The sequence below is a fragment of the Cebus imitator genome, unplaced genomic scaffold, assembly GCF_001604975.1.
Source record: "Cebus imitator isolate Cc_AM_T3 unplaced genomic scaffold, Cebus_imitator-1.0 Scaffold688, whole genome shotgun sequence".
In the NCBI taxonomy this organism is placed as follows: domain Eukaryota; kingdom Metazoa; phylum Chordata; class Mammalia; order Primates; family Cebidae; genus Cebus; species Cebus imitator.
Window position 1 is genome coordinate 390,353 of NW_016108003.1, and position 19,201 is coordinate 409,553.

General features: G+C 40.0%; 1 protein-coding gene across 10 annotated transcripts in view; it reads left to right on the top strand.

Annotated features, from left to right (window-relative positions):
* The first annotated feature begins 14,538 nt into the window (after window positions 1–14,538).
* Window positions 14,539–19,201, top strand: part of HACD4 (3-hydroxyacyl-CoA dehydratase 4) — a 45,057-nt gene continuing 40,394 nt past the window's right edge. For 6 of the 10 annotated variants that reach the window (XR_005198336.1, XM_017518583.2, XM_017518582.2 and 3 more), the window contains exons 1-2: window positions 14,539–14,691; window positions 16,869–16,972. Coding sequence is in view for 9 of the 10 variants with exons in the window: in XM_017518583.2 (XP_017374072.1) it covers window positions 14,654–14,691; window positions 16,869–16,972 (142 nt within the window). In the remaining variant the exon portion in view is untranslated. Of the gene's footprint in view, window positions 14,838–16,400; window positions 16,476–16,868; window positions 16,973–19,201 lie in introns of all 10 variants that reach the window. The other 4 variants (XM_017518580.2, XM_037734929.1, XM_017518585.2 and 1 more) reach the window with 4 other exon arrangements.

A 19,201-nucleotide genomic window follows, 5' to 3' on the forward strand; every position in this document is an offset into this window, starting at 1 on the left:
ATTATTGAAAACCAGGCATTGTTACTTAGGCCTGTAATCCCAGCAACTGTGGAGGCTGAACTGGGAGGATTGCTTGACCCCAGGAGTTAAAGACCAGCCTGGGCAACATAACAAGACTTCCATCTCTTTTAAAAGAAAAAGTTACTGACTCACTGGTTGTTTACATAGATGAACATAGTTCATATTATATGCTTATAAAACTTAATGCTAGAAAATGCTGGTCCTAAGAAAAATGTGACCAGAAAAATTTCTTCCTTGAATAATGGGTTTCTGGGATCAAGAAAAAGGATTAACTCCTCAGATTCTTTTATTCTGTATTGCCTCCTAAATGTTGGCTATTCTTTAAATTCAGAGGGATTAGATAACAAGATCATAAAGATTTTAATGATCTGGTTCTAATACTCTAAAATGCCATGATTCTTTCAATTTCTCAAATATCTACTTTCTATAAAAGCTGTTCCTAGAAAAATCATCGGCTGTAAATGTTGTTAATGTTTGTACTTCTTCATTCATGCTTTGGTTTTATATATTCACTCTGCTGTTTGTGTATAATTTCCGCAGAATTGTTCATCAAAAAATATTGTGTAAGACCTGCGCCCTTATTGGATGCCTGGGAGATAATAAATTTAAAGGTAAAAAGACCTGGTCTCCATTCTCAAGATGTTTACAATTCAGTAAAAGGCCAGGTATTTTTATTAAAGTATTCTCTGAGACAGAAACAGTTACAGGAATTTTGAGTCAGAAGACCTGGGTTCAAGTATAGATTTTACTTCTCTATGATGCTGGACAAGTATTAAAGCCCCAGCTCCTTTATTTTTAAAGTGAAAATAATGCTGTTACAGGCCCTATTCTACTTCCCATGTGAGGATTAACTGAGGTCACTGTCACAGTTCAAATGATATGGAGGCCAAGGTCCTGGCAAGCCCACAAACAACCTGCCTGAAGCAAACAACCTACCGGAAGGTAGAGCCTTGAATGCTGCCTGTCAAATTGTGTGGAGCCCTGTAGAAGACAGAAAAATGGGGATCAAGCCATGGTAGACAAAGGAATTCTCATCACAAATGAAGTTCCAGAGCTTAGATCTTCAGTATTGAGAAGGAATCATGTTATAGAAGAGAAGGTAAGGAACAGATCGGGGCGGCACGACAAAGGGAAGGGCAGAGGTGGATTCAGAAATGGAGAGTTCTGTAATGAATCAAAAAGTGAAGGCTGAACCCAGATAGGAATATCTGGGCTCGTTTTCTAGATAAGGATTGGATAGACAAAAGCAGGAAGAGAGGGCAGAGAGATGTCATAGGCAACGTATGCTGTATTTGCCTATGGGGCAGATAGAAAACTCTGATTTTGCTGTCTCTGGAGGGGTGTGTTGAAGGTAGGAGACTGGGTCTCTGTAGGTGTATCAGGGGATGGCTAGATGGCTAAATAGCACCTCTACACATGAGATACCAGGGTCAAGGGAAGAGGAAGAAAACTTCCCCTGCTTAGCACTAGTAGTGGGCTACTGAAGCTTAGCTTACTAAATGCAGGTTAACCCTGCTTTGAGATTTAGTTGGTTAATTTTTAAGGTTTATTAGCTCAATATAACTACTTTTGAATGTCCACTCTTCAAGTTTATAATGGCTTCTTATCTCCTCATTAGGAATAATCTTTACTGCATATAAAACTTTTAAGACCACTGTGCAGATGGTTACTTGTTTTATACTGCCGGTATAAAGTTTTATTCTACATAGCTGGAGATTGCTTTAGTGGTGTCTGTTCTATTGTCTGAGAGGGCAGATCCAGAGATGTGCTGGCCTCAGCCCCTGAGAAGCAGTAGGCATCCTCTCAGACCAGCCTGATGAGCAGCTAAGGCATTGAATAGAGGACCAATAAAATTTAGTCAAGGAAGAACAAAAAAGAACTGCAAGATAGGTGCCCAAATCAGAGAGTAGCCAGGTAACGAAGCCACCAGGAGACAGAGATTTAGAAGAAAATGAGACTAGTTCTGTTAAATCCTAATTGATGATCTTGTTGGCTCAGACTTGCCTTTATGGGGTGGGATGATCTCTTATCACATTTTCAACAGGTTCTAGATACGAGATTCAATTAAAAAAATTTTTTTTGGTAAATCCTTTCTCTATAAAAGCCATAACCATTTAAAAAGAAGATAGAATTATAAATTCCATTCACAATACTAACAAAACTATTAGATCCCTAGAATAAAGAAGATACAGATTATTTAAGAAGGAAGATTAAAAAAATCTTATTGTAGGACATAAAAAGGCAAAACAGATGGAAAAATATATCATGTTCTCAAATAGAATCCTTAATATACTCCAAATTTAAAATTTACCAAATTGACTTATAAACCGAAGGTAATTCCAATCAGAATCATAAAGAGGTTTTAAACGTTGAATTAAATTATCTTATAGTTCATACAGCATTTCTAAGAATATCTAAGAAATTAATAAAAAGAGGAATATTGTAAATGACTTGAATTACAGGATAATAGATCATAAGAAAAAAATTAAAATGATTACAAGACAATGTATCATAGCCTTATAACATTGATAAAGAAAGAAACGGAACAGAAAATCATCAAGATCCCAATAATGAATTTTTATATATATGGAAACTTAATATTTGACAAAGGTGAAACTTCAATGAGCAAAAGATTATTATCTAAGAAATGGCTATTACACCTGGTTAATTCACCTGGAGGAAAGTAAATTTGGAAACTTACCACATACCACATAAAATTAAATAATAACATGTAAAGACAAAGGCAATAAAACATAAAATTTAGATGATTATTTGGACAACCTATATGTTAGAGCTGCTCAAGATAAGACTGTAGATTTTTTTAATGCAAAAGAATAGGCAAAGAAGATAAATTGGCAATTCAAAGAAACAGAGATAGAAATTTATCACTTTTTATTTTTTGAAATGGAGTATCACTCTGTTGCCCAGGCTGGAGTGCAGTGGCACCATCTTGACTCACTGCAACCTTCGCCTCCCGGGTTCAAGTGACTCTCCTGCCTCTCTGCCTGCAGAGTAGTTGGGATTACTGGCGCCCACCACCATGCCTGGCTAATTTTTGTATTTTTAGTAGAGACAGGGTTTCACCATGTTGCCCAGGCTGGTCTCAAACTCCTGACCTCAAGTGATCCTCCCGCCTCAGCCTCCCAAAGTGCTAGGATAACAGATGTGAGCCACTTCACCTGACTGAGAATCCAAATTTATGTTAAATATATGGAAAGATGCTCAACTCTTTAATAGTCAAGGAAACAAACATTGAAGTAACAATAGCATATTTTAAGTTCGCAAAAAAATTAAGAAGCTATAACTTTCTGTTCATAGGGATAGAATGAGTTAGATAGCTAACCCAGTGGATTTGGTGAAATTTCTGTTATGCATTCCTGAAAGAGGAAAACAAGCTATGACCAGATAGAGTATATGCATCATACCATCCCATCCCATTTTTATAAAACAGTGATTTACACACCACAAGAAATATGCACAAACAGTTGCAACAAGGCCATTAGTAACAAAATAAATATGGTTTCATATACTATTGACAGTAGGCCATCTTCAGGGAATAAGTTGGCCTATTTAATGTTTTTTCCTTTTTTAATTCAGCATCATTTCCATATAGTAAAATGCAAAAATCTTGAATATAAAATTCAATGAGTTTTAAAAAAAAGGCATATACCCAAGATAACTCACTCTCATGAATATATAGAACATTTCCATTGCCCCAGAAAGTTCTTTGATGTCTTCTCAGTTGATTTGTTCCTGTTGCATGGCCATTCCTTGTGATTTATTTCTATCACTACAGATTTGTCTGTTCTAAAACCTGTAAGTGGGCTCATTATGTACTCTCTCATATTTGGCTTTTGTTGAGCATAAAGTTTTTGAGATTCCTCCAAGTGGCTGCATGCATCAGTGGTTCATCTTCTTGGTGAGTAGCATTCCATTTTATGAATGTAGCAATTCGTTTCTCCACTCTCTTGATAGACAGTTGGATTGTTCTCAATTTGAAAATATTATGGAGAAAGCCAGTAATATTCTTGCACAAGTCTACTTGTAGAAATTTGTTTTCATTTCTCTTAAGTACTTAGGAACGGAATTGTTGGATTACAGGGCATATATATATATACTTTGTAAGAAACTGCCAAATAGTTTTCCCAAGTAATTGAATCACTTACATACCCACTAGTGTTGAATGAGAGTTCCACATCCTTGGTAATACATGCAGTCAGTGTTTCTGATTTTAGCCATCCCATAGGTATGTAATAGTATATCATTGCAATTTGAATTTCATTTCCCTGATGAAGGATGTTAAGTGTGGTTTCATGTGCTTATTTAACCATTTATATATGTTCCTTTGTTCAGGGTCTCTTCAAGGGTTTTCTCCATTTTTATAGGGTTGTACGTCTTATTGAGCTACAGGAATTTGTCTAACATGAATACAAGGCCTTTGTCAGAGGTATGTATTGTGTATATATTATAATATGTAGCTATTCATTTTTTTACTCAGATTCTGACAGATTCATTTTCTTAATGGTGTCTTTTGATGAACCGAAATTTTAATTATGATAAAGTTTGATTTTTCTTTATGATTAGCCTTTTCTCTGTCATCTCTAATATTTACCTACCCTAAGATTGACAAAAATATTTGCCTGTTTTTTCTTTTAGAGGACAATTATTTGCATATTGTTTTTGTATTCTGCTAAAATTCAACTAGTCCTAGCACTTAATTTTGGGGTTTTTTTGGTAAATTCTTTAGAATGAAGCTACGTCATCTATGAATAGTTTTATTTCTTTCTTCCAGATCTTTAAGCCTTTTATTTCTTTTACATGCTTATTACTCTGGCTAGAATCCACGATAAAATATTGAGTAGAAGTAGTAAGAGTGGACATCCTTGCCTTATTTCTGTTCTTAGGGAGAAATCATTAAGTCTTTTTTTTCATTAAGTATAAGGTTAGCAGTTGATGTCTTGTGTATATTCTGTTAGATTAAGGAGATTTTCTTCTATTCTTAGTTTGCTGAGAGTTTTTTTTGTTTTTAATCAGGAATAGATGTGGAATTTCATCAAAGAAGTTTTATGCATCTATTGAGATTACATTTGTTAATGTGATGAAGCAAGCTTGCATTACTGAACCTCACACTTAGTCATGATGCATCATCATTTTTATATGTTGATAGATTTGTTTGCCAATATATTGAGCTTGAAGTCTACTTTGTTCGATACTAATAGTTACTCTAACTTTTTCTTATGACAAGTGACTGCTTGTTATATCTCATCCTATTCCTTTACTTTTAGCCTTTTCCTGACACTTGGCATGGCTCTTATAAACAGCACACAATTGGGTTTTATGATTTTTTAAAATTTAGTTGCCAAGCCCTGCCTTTTAATTATTTAGTTTACACTTAGGCAATTATTGCTATGATTGGGTTAATATCTACCATTTTTCTATTTATTTTCTATTTGCCTTTTTGATTTTTTGCAATTACCAAATACTTTTGTGAATCCCATTTTGTTTCCTCTATTGGCTTTTTAGCTATGATTTTGATTCTTTTAGTGATTTCTCTAGGAATTATCAGATGTATCATAATCATAACCTGCACTGAATATTACAGTACATCACATACACTGTATTGTTAGAAACTTACAACCAAATTCCATGTGTTCCCTTTCATAATTTCTGCTATTTCTGTATTCTGTCATATATTTTGCTTCTTCATGTAAGTCCCACAATACATTTTAATTTTTGTTTTAGAAAGTCAATCGCCTTTTAAATAAATTTTAAAATGAAGAGGAAATCTGTAATCTTTATATTTATCCACGTGTACCATTTCTGAAATTCTTCAGTCACATAGATTCTCTTTTCTATCTCATACCATTTCTGAATTTTGTTGTCCTTTTAAGAAGATTGTGTTTTGTGCTAGCAGTCGGTTAATTTACTGGCAGGCAGCTTGATCCTGTCCAAGCTTGTTTTTGCTTAGGGCAGATCTAGAGTAGCCATTAGCCTAGGGTTAGAGTATCCCTTCTAAAACATGACTTTTCTCAGGTCTCAACTAAATAAGCAGGGACTTTAGCTAAGTCTTTCTCTTCTGGCTGATTGGAACTTCCACACCTTTCTCCATAGAAAAGCCTCTGGAGCCTGTTTGGCTCTCACTTCTAGTAGCTGCTGTCAGCCAGGCATTGTAGAGCCCTGCCTTGTGATTGCATAGGTTAGCATTTGGTGAAAAGACACAAGGAGACACCTGTGAAGACATCTGGAGATCATCACTGCATAGGTCTTTCCAATTTCTAATAGCACAATTCTAGCCCCTTCAGCCGCCTAGAACTGCAATGTTTATTTTCTCTCTCCAGCAAGACTGCTGCTTTCCACTTGGAATTCACTTCCCCATGCCATGGCTTGGAAAGTTCCCCTAGGCAGAAAGCTGGTGTTATCCTTCTCTCAGGGACCACAGCCATGGACTGTTTCTTGTCCAGTGCCTGAAAGATTTATAAAGTTGACTTATTTGTCAAGTTCTATCATCATTTACGATATGATACCAATTATTCCATCCAATCCAGAATCATTATATAGGTGAACTCTATATATAACTGACACTTAAACTTCAATCACAGGACTCTTAAAAAAAGTTAAGCTCTCTTATAGAAATTGTAAAATATAGTATACATTTTTCCGATTTTCAAAATGAAACACTCTTTACCACTTTATCAAGAACTTAATCACAGTTATAAATAAAACTTACTATGCTGTCTACATGGATCACCTCAAGAGCCCTTGAAATGGGAGCTTGACATTTATAAGCTGTTACTTTATTTTGTGTAGGACCACATGCACGTGAGCGTTGTTCCCTATCTCTCTTCACTTCCCCTATCTTCTCCCACCATTTCACCTTTGGAAAACTAAATTATTCCTGTCTTCATTTATGCACAGCATAAACATAAGTCTACAAGTTGTAATTATTTGCTGCATTCCAATGCTTAATAAACCTGGTTTTTGCTTTATCTCTTTAGAATCATCTCCTCTAGTGTTATAGATTATGAATCATTGAATGTTTCCATTTTATTTTCTGTATTATAATGGATGGTATACTTCTGTCCATTTTCAAAGGAGATTTAGATTATTTGCAACTCTTGAACTTACTTTTCCACTCAATTCAAACCCACATCGTCACACACAGATTTTGTGCCAAGTGAGGTGCTAAGTGCCGGCATTTCAAGGATGGAGAAGAGTGTTGTGACTCCCTACAAAATGGGAAGTCATGAAAATGATTTCCTTGCTGTGTTTTTTGCATAAAAACTCAGTACTGATTTTCTGTTGTGTTTATATTCATATCATAGCTCTTTCAAGGCTTCACAGAACTTAGGGCTGCTTATGAATGATATCAGATTGGATATTTAACCAGATATCAACATTTCTTCCTTTTAGTTTCTTTTACTGTCATTTTTTTCCTCTGATACAATTAATTTGTTTTAACTTTTGTAGGCCCTGTGATCCCGTGCAGGTATGATTAAATGTACCTGAGCCTAATTTTTTTATTGTTTCAGTTCTTATACAAAAATTAGACTGCTTTGCAATTGTAATACCCTTCATGTAAAGGTTTGTTCTTATTGAACAGAGACTAGGCTGTGTATGAGTAAAAGTTTGAAAATTTTGCTGTAATTCTGGCTTGGGATAGGGCTCAAAGAAAATCATTTACTTGTGTGAAGCCAATTTGCTTCATCTGTAAAATGAGGTAAATAAACAGTCTGACTTTGATAGAAACTGATCAAGATGAGAGCAAATGATGGTAATAATTATAATGCCAATGATAGCTAAATTGAGGGTTGACCCTTGCTAGTCACTATTCTGAATACTTTATGTGAATTACCTAATTTGCTCCTCCAGCAAAGCTGCCATGGGAGTACTATTTATTATTTCCATTTTACAGATGAGGAAACGAACACAGATAATTTGAGTTACCCAGAATTAGCACTGTAAGTGGTAAAGCTGGTATTTTAACTCAGGCCTACTCAAATGATTGAACAGTGCTTTCACACATGTACTGTTTTACAAATGCTGAATTAAAGTTTTCTTCAGAACTCTAGAAGGCAGTATTAACCAAACAGAACGTTTGGCTTGTCTTTACACTAATCTAAAATTCCAGTCTGTGTTCCAGAGGATGTTTCCCCCTGCAACTTAATTACATCTGAAGCTGTTCAGATACCCATCCATCACCGTTGCATTTTCCATGGCAGCTGTCAGCCATAGGGGAAGATCTTTATATTAAAGCAATTGAATCTATCATCCTCAAGGCAGGTTACATTGCAACTAGAGGCTCTTTTCCTTATCTGTGCCTTCTGCTCCAGCTGTTGCCTTTTCTCTCTCTTTCCATTTACAGCAAGCATGACATGCTTTTCAGACCTCATCTTCCTGGCTTTTCTGCCTGTTGTTAACCACTTCCTGCTTTTAAGCCCTCAGTGCTCCACTGCTGTCCACTATCCTATCTCCTTCTTCCTCTTGGGTTCTCATTTTCATTTCAGGCTTTGCATTTGCAATACCTATACTGATTGTATGTGTGCCTCCTTACCACCCTTCCAGCTTTCTGAGTACAGGGACCTTTGCATCCCCATCCCCAACCAGTGCTATACTAGGCGAGGAGCAGCTACTCATAAACTGGGGTTTAATGTTGTTTAAACAGCTACTATTGAGAATACTGCCAGGCGATCCCATAATGACGCCTTGGGGATGGTAAAGAATCCTATTCCAAGAAAATTGTGGATATTACTATCAAAGTTTTTCTCCACACTTGGGAAGCTATGTATGTTTGACCCTGGGGAAGAAGGCCCCGAGCAGGCTTTCATCCACGGGTTTATTTGCTCTTAGTCAGAAAAATTCTCATTAATACACAGGTGTTCTATATTTACTTATAACTTAAAAATACATCAGGTAGGCAGCTGTTACCCACCTACCACTAATTACAAAGTATCCTCCACAAGGGAGCCATGAGGGAGGGTAAACGTAATGTTCCTCAACAGTAGATTTTTTAAAAAGCGTATAGAATGGAAATATCTACATAGCGAGGCCCCCTTTCTCTCTCCCCAACTCCCTACCCCAGGCCTAAACCAAACCACAAATTAGGGCAGGGACTTAGTGAGAATAGGAGATGCCTAAGTTGCAAACTTTAAGCAGGCACTCCCTCTCAGTATTTCAAGCCTGAAGGGGAGCTCCTCCTCAAAGTCTGTACCCCAGGTGCGTTGCTCAGCCTCATCTAGCCCCAGCCCTGCTACATAGACAGGGATGTGGTCATAGAAATATCCTAGGCCAAGTGGAAGAATCACATGCCGTAGTTTTCGTGTCCTTTCTCAGACAGATGCAGAGAAACCTGTGAGCTCTTGAGGTAGCACCAAATTCAGGGCAGCATCATGTCCAACAGTGTGGGAGGGACAGGGCAGGGCACAGAAGTGTCCAAATGAACTGCCAGGGGAATGAGGAGATGCAGAGAGAATGAAGAACAGAGGCCGGGGGATGGCAAAGAAGACTGTCCAGGGAAGGAGAGAAGACAGGAGGTGATGGAGGGTCTTTAATTGGTAGCAGGTGGGCCTAAGTTACTATCAACTGATTGAGAACAATCTAGTGTACAGACACCAGTGCAACCAAGCCCCTCAAGAAGCTATCAAGGAACTAAAAGACAATCCAGGGGCCTATGTGTACAGGTCTGAGACCCTGTCTTCACCAGCTACAGGTTGTGTAAACGCCACATGCCTCAGTGCCTTGGGGAGAAGGGCAGTAAATCAAAGACTCTGCCCTGGAGGATATTTTCTTTTTATTGACAAATTTTATTTTGTACTGTTTTCTTTTCCCTTGATAATCAATAGGATGTTGTATCATAAGCAAGAATAAAAGTTATTCAAAACAAGAAAACCCTACATTTCTCTTTGTGTTAAATATTAGTGTGTTAGTGTATTAACAGCTTTATTGAGGTGTAACTAACATATAATAAACTGCAATAAACCGCATCAATTTAAATTGATAAGTTTTAACATAGATATACACCTGAAAAACCGTGCCTCTCATGCTGCTTTGCAATCCCTCCCTTCTTTCACTCCCCTTCACTGTCCATCCTCAGGCAGCCATTTATCTGCCTTCTGAAACTGAACATTAGTTTCCATTTTCTAGAGCCTTAAATAAGTGAATCATACAGTACATATTCTATTGTTTTCTGGCTTCTGACATTCAGCATGATTATTTTGAATTTCATCCATGTTATTGCTTGTATCAGTAGTTCATTTCTTTTTATTGCTGAGTTGGATTTCATTGTATGGTTATGCCATAATTTGTTTATCCATTCATTTATTTATGAAAATTTGGGTTGTTTTCAGTTTTTGGTTATTAAAAATAAAGCTGTGTATGAGAATCCACATTGTAGCACATCTTCACTAACACTTGTGGTGGTGGTAAAATCTTTCATTTTAGCCATCCTCATCAGTATGTAGCAGTATCTCTTTGTGTTTTTCTTTGTATTTCCATAATTACTAATGATTTTTACCAACTTTTATGTTCTTTCTGTGTCTCTTATGTGATCAGGTGTGTTTTCTAATCTTTTGTCCATTTTTTATTGGGCTTATTGCCTTCCAATTATTGAGTTTTAAGAGTTCTGTATATATTTGCACACAAGTCCTTTATTATGTGATTTTTAAATATTTTCTTCTTGTCTATAGCTTTTCACTCAATTAAAAGTATCTTTTGAAAACCAGAAGTAGCTAAGAAATGTTTGCTTAGCTACCTAAAAAGTTTTCTAAGAAGTATCTATGAAATATCTAAGAAATCTCTGCCTAACCCAAGGTCACAAAGACTTTTATCCTGTGTTTTCTTTGAAAATTTTTATAGTAGGGAGAGGAGTGACCTCTGAAAACTCAAGGTGGTGAAAATAAAAAAGTATTTCTTTGTAACCAGTTTGTTACTGCCATGAAATATATTTCAAGGCTTTAGCCTCCCACTTGGTGCTCTTTGGGATGAAAACAGATTTAAGCATTTGCCCAAGAAAACAAAATTGACATGTTAAATAATTTTAACTTTTCGTCCAAAGATAAGCATATGTTAATTCAGTTATTTGAACTACCTTGGCCTTCAACTTCTTCTGTACCAGTGGATAACTGAAAGTTGAATACACACATTTCAGTAATGTAACTATAAGATAATGTTTTGTTTTAGTTAAAATTTGAGGAATAAAAAATTTATACTGGATTTAATTCATTCATCCAACATATTTATGGATACCTACTATGCCAAGCACTGTACTAGGAGCTTTTATCCATTTTTATCTATACATTTTCTTATTTAATCTCTCTAATATTAAACTGTGTGCTTTTGGCAAAAGAAACTTTAAAAGTTGTCAAATTCTCACTGTTAGTGAGAGAGAGATGCCTCTGAATCTGTAATCTGGTTAGAATAGTCACACACCTTGACAACAATACCCTAAGATAAATGCCATTATAGACATAGGTTAGCCTATGTGGCTCCCAGAGGGAACCTCTGAGGAGGCTTTTAAAGAATGAATGTAACGTTAACAGGTAAATACTGGGCTGTGATAAGGGGAGGAGGTAGAATAGAAACTCAAAGTAGAGGGGAAATTTTTCACAGAGGCACATTGGCTAAAGAATGCTGAGTGTGGTCACGGAACAGCAAGCTGCTGTGATTTTTGGTTAGGGGATAGGATGGTAGGAGATATCAGCATGCGACACGCTTGGAAGCAAGAAGAGATATACTGTAACAGGCAACAGAGAGTCAAAACAGGATTTTGACCAGGAGGAAAGCTAAATCAGAAGTGGGTTTTCAGAAATATTTTTGCCATTCTTATCTATGGCAGTCTGGGTAGAAGAAGGAGAAGGATTGGAGGCCGGGAGGCTGGGGAAGCTGGCGAGACCTGGGCAGGACTGGGAACTGGCCAGGGGAAAGGGGGAATTTCACTTTCCATCCAAAATGTTCTCTCCTAAGCTCTCTTGGTACGCTTTCGTTGAAAAATAACGTAGATTCAGCTAACTGCTTGATTTGAAAAGTTTTTTTTTTTTTTTTTTTGGTTGGTTAACTTGTTTGTTATCTGGCAACTAAAAAGGGCCTCTTTTTGTGCAGCAGAAAGATATAGCCCAAGATGCTCCAGGAAAGTCAACTGAGTTATGACGTAAAGAATGGATTTGAGGGAGGCTAATTAGTCCTCACCCAGGTACTAGGCAATAAGGAATGGATCCAGAACACTACTGATCGCTAGGAGATCTGGAAAGAATGAGATCAGTCAAATTTGATTGGATGGGATGCTTAATCATGACCCGCCAATTTTAAAATCAAGTGTCTAGAAAACTGATGGTTTTCCTGTAGGAAATAAGACAATGATTTAGGAAGAGAGATAGTATGCTTATTTTAAATAGAGTTGAATCAGAAGACCTTACAATTCAAAAGATAGTCCACACAATAGGACTTTCATGAGGAAATATCTAAAAGCTGTTCAAAGGCCAGATATAGTATTCATAAAAGAAGAAAGGGCTGAAAATAATATTTAAACGTTGTCCACATGGAGATACAGCCATGTGTGGTTGTCTGTGCTGAGGGATAACATGGTGGCAAATGGATGGTGACCAAGGGCAGACTTTTGAGGAAATACAGCCGGAGAAAAAGACCCATCCAGAGAGACAGAAAGGACATAAGGCAAGAGAAGTAGGATACGTAGAGTTGCAGGGGTAAATGGAAGGCAGGCGGAATTGGTGAAATGCAGCAGACCTGCCAATGAGGATGTGGATGTAGGCGCTGTGTTTGATGATACGGGATCAATTCCTGTAGGCAGGCTTTCCACCTTCTCCCTCCTGCCCCACTCCAGGCCATCAGGGACTTTACTTTCTCTCTTGCTGCTTCATCTGAGCAGAGATAGCACTGATAATGGGTTAACCTCCTGTTTATCCTTTGGATCAAATATTCTCTAAAAGCAAGGACTTTGGTGCATCATCCTGCAAAGTGATATAGGATGGGGATTTGGGGAAAAATTAATATGCCCCCTGATGGACCACAGTGTCCAGAGAGTCAAACTGTGAGGTATTATGGAACAGGAAGATCGTAAGAAATGAAAGAAGCACCTGAATATAGGAGAAGGCAGGCAGGGAGTTATAAGAAGATTCCGTTGAGAGAGAAACAGAAAGAAAAAAATGTTTAATTACATGGTAAGAGAGATTCGTCAATGTCTCTAAACTGCAGTGAAAGCCAATGCAAAGGAGGGGATGACAAAGCAAGCCGCGATGCTTAACTACTGATGGAGTGAGTCTGAGAAGGGACTAGTAAATGCAAGGGTGGGGTTGACCTCTGACAGAGGGTGGGGTGTGAGAGAAGGTGCAGAGAAATGTAGAGGTGAGAGGTAGGAATAGTGAATGGAATGGACTATGAAAGAAGGAAGTCATGGCCTAATGGGAAACAAACAAAAAACCCCACTAACTTTCAAGTTCTGATACTGTCATTTTATCAGTTTTGTGACCTGTGGCAAGTGACTTAACATTTTTTTTAAAGCTTCAGCTTCCCTTTTGGTAAAAATGGTGCTGCTACCTTCCAACTCCAAAACCAGGTGCTATTTTCCCACTTAATTGCAAGTGCCTTTTTGGCTGTTTTTGTTTTAATGTTTCCCTTTCTGGGCAGAGCAGCTGGAAGATGGGCTGGATCTTACCAGCAAAGCAGGAGGGTGGGTCATCGGAGTAGGGGAACAGTGATGCCATAAGCCTGAGAGATCACGAAGAGGTTTTAGCAGTGCTAAGCATAGGCTAGGGAAATTAACACAACGTGAATAAAGATTTGCAGGCCCCAGTGAGGACCCAAAGGAGATTAGAGGGCAGGGAGGCCTGATCGAACAGGAATCAGGCCCCTAGCTGAAAAAGTGTTGGGGAGGTGTGGTACAAATTTGGTTTTAATTTTATTTATTTTTGAGATAGGATCTCGCTGTGTCATCCAGGCTGGAGCGTAGTCGTGCAATCTCGGCTCATTGCAGCCTCGACCTCCTAGGCTCAAGCGATCCTCCCATCTCAGCCGCCGGGACCACAGGCCCGCGCCACCACGCCCAACTGATTTTTGTATTTTTAGTAGAGACGCGGTTTTGCAACGTTGCCCAGGCTGGTCTTGAACTCCTGGGCTCAAGCGATCCTCCCGCCTCCACCTCCCACAATGCCGGGATTACAGGCATTAGCCACCGCGCCCGGCGTAAGCTTCGTGGCTGAACCTGGCTCACAGGTGTGAGTGTTGAGTGGAGCCCACCCTGGAATCCACGCATCTCGGGATGCTTTGGGAGGGGCTTCAGCGGGTTCAAAAGGCCCGGAAATCGCCCAGAGGCGTCGATTTCCACAAGGCTTGCAACGAGCTCTCGACACAGATTAGGAACCTGTAACCAAGGCTTGGTAAGCCCACCGGGAAGGCGAGCCGCCTCCCAGCCTTGCGCCCTGCCGTGCTCTAGCAGTGCTGCAGAAACTTCAGGAACTTCGCTTTCATCTCTTGCCCAACGCAAGTCCTCGGGCTTTTTCTTTTTGTAAATTGCTGAGTGTGGCGAGGCCCCGCCCTTCCGCGCCCGGCCGCGGGGCCGCCCCTGCCTCCTCCCGGGCGGGTGCTCCTTCCCGGACGGCTCTGGAAGCCCTGGCGGCGGCGGCCCATGGGGCCCTTGGCGCTGCCCGCCTGGCTGCAGCCCAGGTAGGGCGCTCGGCCGAATTCCGAGGGGAGTGGGCGCGGGTAGAGGGCCTGGGGGCGGGGGCTCCCCTCTGCTGCGGGCGGGGGGGCATTACCGACCCGCGCCGCGCTGCGCTATCGTGCCCAGGCACCCCTTGGATCTCGTGCAGGTATTTGCTAATTTACGTTTCTAGGAAACCCTAGGAAGCAGGCTCTGTTGCTTTCTCCATTTCACAGATGAAGAAATGGGAAGAACAGGCCGCGGGGCTACCCCTGCCCTTGTGAGCCCTCTGCCAGTCCCTCCCTCCCCCCGCCGGAGCCCTTCTCTTGACTTTCTCAGAAGCAGAGTTACGGGGTGATTTTTAGATCTAGCAACCCTGGAAACACCTATCACATGTATAGATCCCGGGGCCCAGTTCCAGGGGGAACAGGTCAGTTGTATAGCGGTAGGGCCTGGGAGTGTATGTTTAACCCCCAAGCCAGGTGATTCTGATACGGGCTGAAGGAGGGTTTCCTCTTCCCAGACCTTTAGCAGTTCCTGTCTTATGGGGTTGGGGGGGTGTCCCCAAATAAAATTATTCTGCCTCACAGCTTACTTGTTTCTCGGAGGTTTCACATCTCCAAGGAGGAGTAAATCTTGAATACACTGGCAGGGCCACTCCCATGCCTCCTCTGAACTCCCAGAGAACACTTCAAACAGTGCTCTTCCTAACTCCCTCAAACTGTGTCAGTCTTCTCTTAGTCATCTCCCAGCAGCTCACAACACATTTTTAAACCCAGCTTGACTTCCTTTTTCTGGTGTAACTAAACCGCTTTCTATGTGTATCTGATGAAGGAAACTATCTGCCCTTGCAAACTATTAATAAGAGGCAGTGGCAAGATGTTAATACTAGCCCCAGTCCTTAATTCGTTCAAAACTCAGGTGTGTCCAGTTACTAAATTACCCAACATTTGGGAATGCTGCCATCCCTACCCTATTTCAGAACTACAACACTATGTCTCAGGTTCTGCACTTAGCAAGCCGCGCTACTGGAACACATAGTAACACAGCAACCCCTCTGCACACATGGGTTTTGTTATTGTTGTTGTTTTGTTATTTTTATTTTTTATTTTGGACCCAGAGTCTCACTCTTGCCCAGGCTGGAGTTCAGTGGTGCTATCCTCCGCTCACTGCAGCCTCTGCCTCCCAGATTCAAGTGATTGTCCTGCCTCAGCCTCCCTAGTAGCTGGGTCACTGGGATTACAGGCATGCACTGCCACATCAGGATTTGGCTTTNTGAGTACCTGGACTATAGGCACGTGCTGCTGTGCCCAGCTGAATTTTGTTTTTTTGGTTTTTTTGTTTTTTGTAGATACAGGTTTTGCCATGTTGGCCAGGCTGGTCTTGAACTTCTGGCCTCAAGTGATCCAGTCCTCCTTGGCATCCCAGAGTGCTGGGATTACACGCTTGAGCCACCGCCTCCAGGATCTTTTGTTTTTTTAAAAAGAATATTTGAAGCCACCTTTGCAGTGGTTTCTTTTATTCCTTGGTGAGCAGTAAGGTTAGAACTTTATCAAAGATGAAAGCAGAATTTGAAAAAGGACTGTATTTGATTTTAAGCAAACTAACTATATAGATGGTTCATGATTCATGATGGTTCAACTTATAATTTTTTAAACTTAGTGATGGTGTGCAAATAATATATATTCATTAGAAATTGTACTTCAAATTTAAAATTTTCACCTTTCCCTAGGCTAGTGATGAGCAGGTATGAGACCCTTTCGTGATGCTGGGGCTGCAGCTTCCAGGTGGCCACATGATCAGGAAGGTAAACAAGCAGTACTCCGATTCTGCCCAGCTGTAAGCTAATGTGGGTGTTCTGAGCAACTTTAAAGTAGGCCAAGCTGTGATGTTCTGTAGGTCAGGTGTATTAAATGCATTTTCAACTTATCATATTTTCATTTTATGATATTTTTAGTTAATGGGTTTACCAGGACATAACTTCATCATAACTGAGGAGGTTTCTGCACTTACTTAGCAGGTAGTGTAGGCTATGGCTCCCTTCAAAATCTGATGTGTACTTGGGGGTACCCAGATTAGAGACTGATAATGAACAGTTTTCTTTTGCTTGCTCAGGTTGGCCAGTACATGGAAGTACGTGTATAGTGCTGAAAGGATGATTATAAAATAAGTGTTTAATGGCATTTTCCTCTATTTATAGGTATAGGAAGAATGCCTATCTTTTCATCTATTACTTAATCCAGTTCTGTGGCCACTCTTGGATATTTACAAATATGACAGTCAGATTTTTTTCATTTGGAAAAGGTAAAACTCCAAAACAGTTTTTGATTTTTAACTTTTAATCCTTGTTTTCACCTCATCTTGCTTACATTTCTACACGCCTCACCTAATATCCTTCTCGAAAATTTATATTTTTCAGCAACCATATTTATTGCAAAACCTTTTTGGAGAAGGGAGGTGGTGAGATAAGTAAAGCACAGGGGTTTGGTTTCCCCCTGAGTAGGCAGGTTTCCTGAAAACAGAGATGGGTGGCATCGGGGTGGTGTCATTTCATTGTTGCTTTTCCACTCTGCACCGAACCTCAGCAGACTTCTTGTGTTTTGAGGAAATCTCAGCATAACATTTTATGTAGAGAAATCGGGAATGAATCAAATTTTTCCAGTGTTTATATTGTTCCCCAGGTTTGAGGTAACTGGAGACTAGTAAGTGAAAGACAAATTTTATATTTCCTTCGCCTCTGTTAGGTCCCTTTAAGAAGTAACATGTAAATGCCACACTAAGTAGATGGCCAACCACTTACACGGGAGTCGGCATTAATGGTTTAAGTCATAAACTTCCTCTAGTTTCCTGAAAAGTAAAGTCACTGTTGGTTGACTACATGACTGTCAAAATAACATTCTCTTCATGTTCCATCCACACATGAGTAAGTGTCATCACAGTTTATAACTGTTGAGTGACTTGACAATCTAAGCAACTGCTGGCTTCAGCTAAAAACAAATGTGTAGAATGTATCTGGGAAAAGTCATGCCGTGCTCATCATTTCAGACCTGTGTATAATAAGGAAGTTACTCTACTTGCAAGGTCCCATAAGCTATTTTATGTTGCTACCTCTTAATAAAAATCTACAGATAAATTCTCGCCTTTGTTAAGAACCTCCAAAGATACAACCTGAGGCTTGAGTTTCAGCTACAAATGTTGAGAGTTTTCAAGCAGGTGATGGGAAAACTTCTTTTATATATATTTTTTAAAAACCATCACTTCTAGTCCTTTGAGGTTTGCTGAGGTAGTGCAGGCATATTGCATGTCATTTGCAACACAAGCCATGAACTCTCTTATGCTGCCTTACCTTTCCAGTGAGACAAGTTGCCTTAGTGGTGTTTCTCCTCCCTCCCTCCCTCTCCCTGCCCGCGTCCCTCCCTCTCCCTGCCCCTGCCCCCTCCCTGTCCCCCTCTCCCGCCCGTCTGTCTCGTCTGTCTCGTCTCCCGGCCCGTCTCGTCTCCCCCCCTCCCGTCTGTCTCATCTCCCCGTCTCTGTTGCTCTCTGTCTCTGTTGCTCTGTCTCTCTTTTTTCTCTCTTTCTCTCTTTTTCTCTCTTTCTCTCTCTCTTTCCTTTCTTTCTGATGGAGTTTCCCTCTTGTCTCCTCTCAGGCTGGAGTGCAATGGCGCAATCTTGGCTCACTGCAGCCTCTGTCTCATGGGTTCAAGAGATTTTCCTGCCTCAGCTTCCCGAGTAGCTGGGATTACAGGCACCTGCCACTATGCCCAGCTAATTTTTGTATTTTCAGTAGAGACGGGATTTCACTGCATTGGCTAGGCTGGTATTGAACTCCTCACCTCAGATGATCAGCCAGCCTCGACCTCCCAAAGTGCTGGGTTCACAGGCATGAGCCACCTTGCCCAGCCCGGCGCATTTCTTTCTTTTTATCCTGCCGTTATGGTTGTAGAAGCTACTTATTAAATAAACACAACTGATTCGTTCAGGAGACAAACTGAAGACAAGAGTGGCTTCAGTACAATTCCTGAATTAGTGTATAAATTACATAAGTAGCTCAACAGAAACCTGAAACCCTGAATGTGTTATACCTGCGCTTCTTCCTTCGCAGAACTGTGTAATTCATAATACTCTGGCAGCAAGTTCAGGGCAGTAAATAAGAGCATGGACTGTGTGCTTCAGGAACCATCTCTGAAATGGGGATGGTAATAGCGTCCATGTCGTGGAGCTGCGGAGAAGAGAAATCCTTATTCAGTGCTCAATAAATTATTGTGTGAATCATTACTGGGCAGTAAAGACAGCAAAATCTTCTCTAAGAGTTTCTAAACATGGCAGGGTTCCATTTTAAAACTTGAAGCAACAAATTTATGCTATGTAGAGGAACATTTGTTTTCCTTCCATTTCAGCTCCCTCTGAGGGCACAGTATTTCATTTGAACCCTCCGTAATGCAAACTCCAAAAGTCCTGCTCGGAGGCCCAAGTTCCAGTGTTTAGCAAAATCCAGAAAAGCACTAACCAAATATGTAGAGAAACAAAATTCCA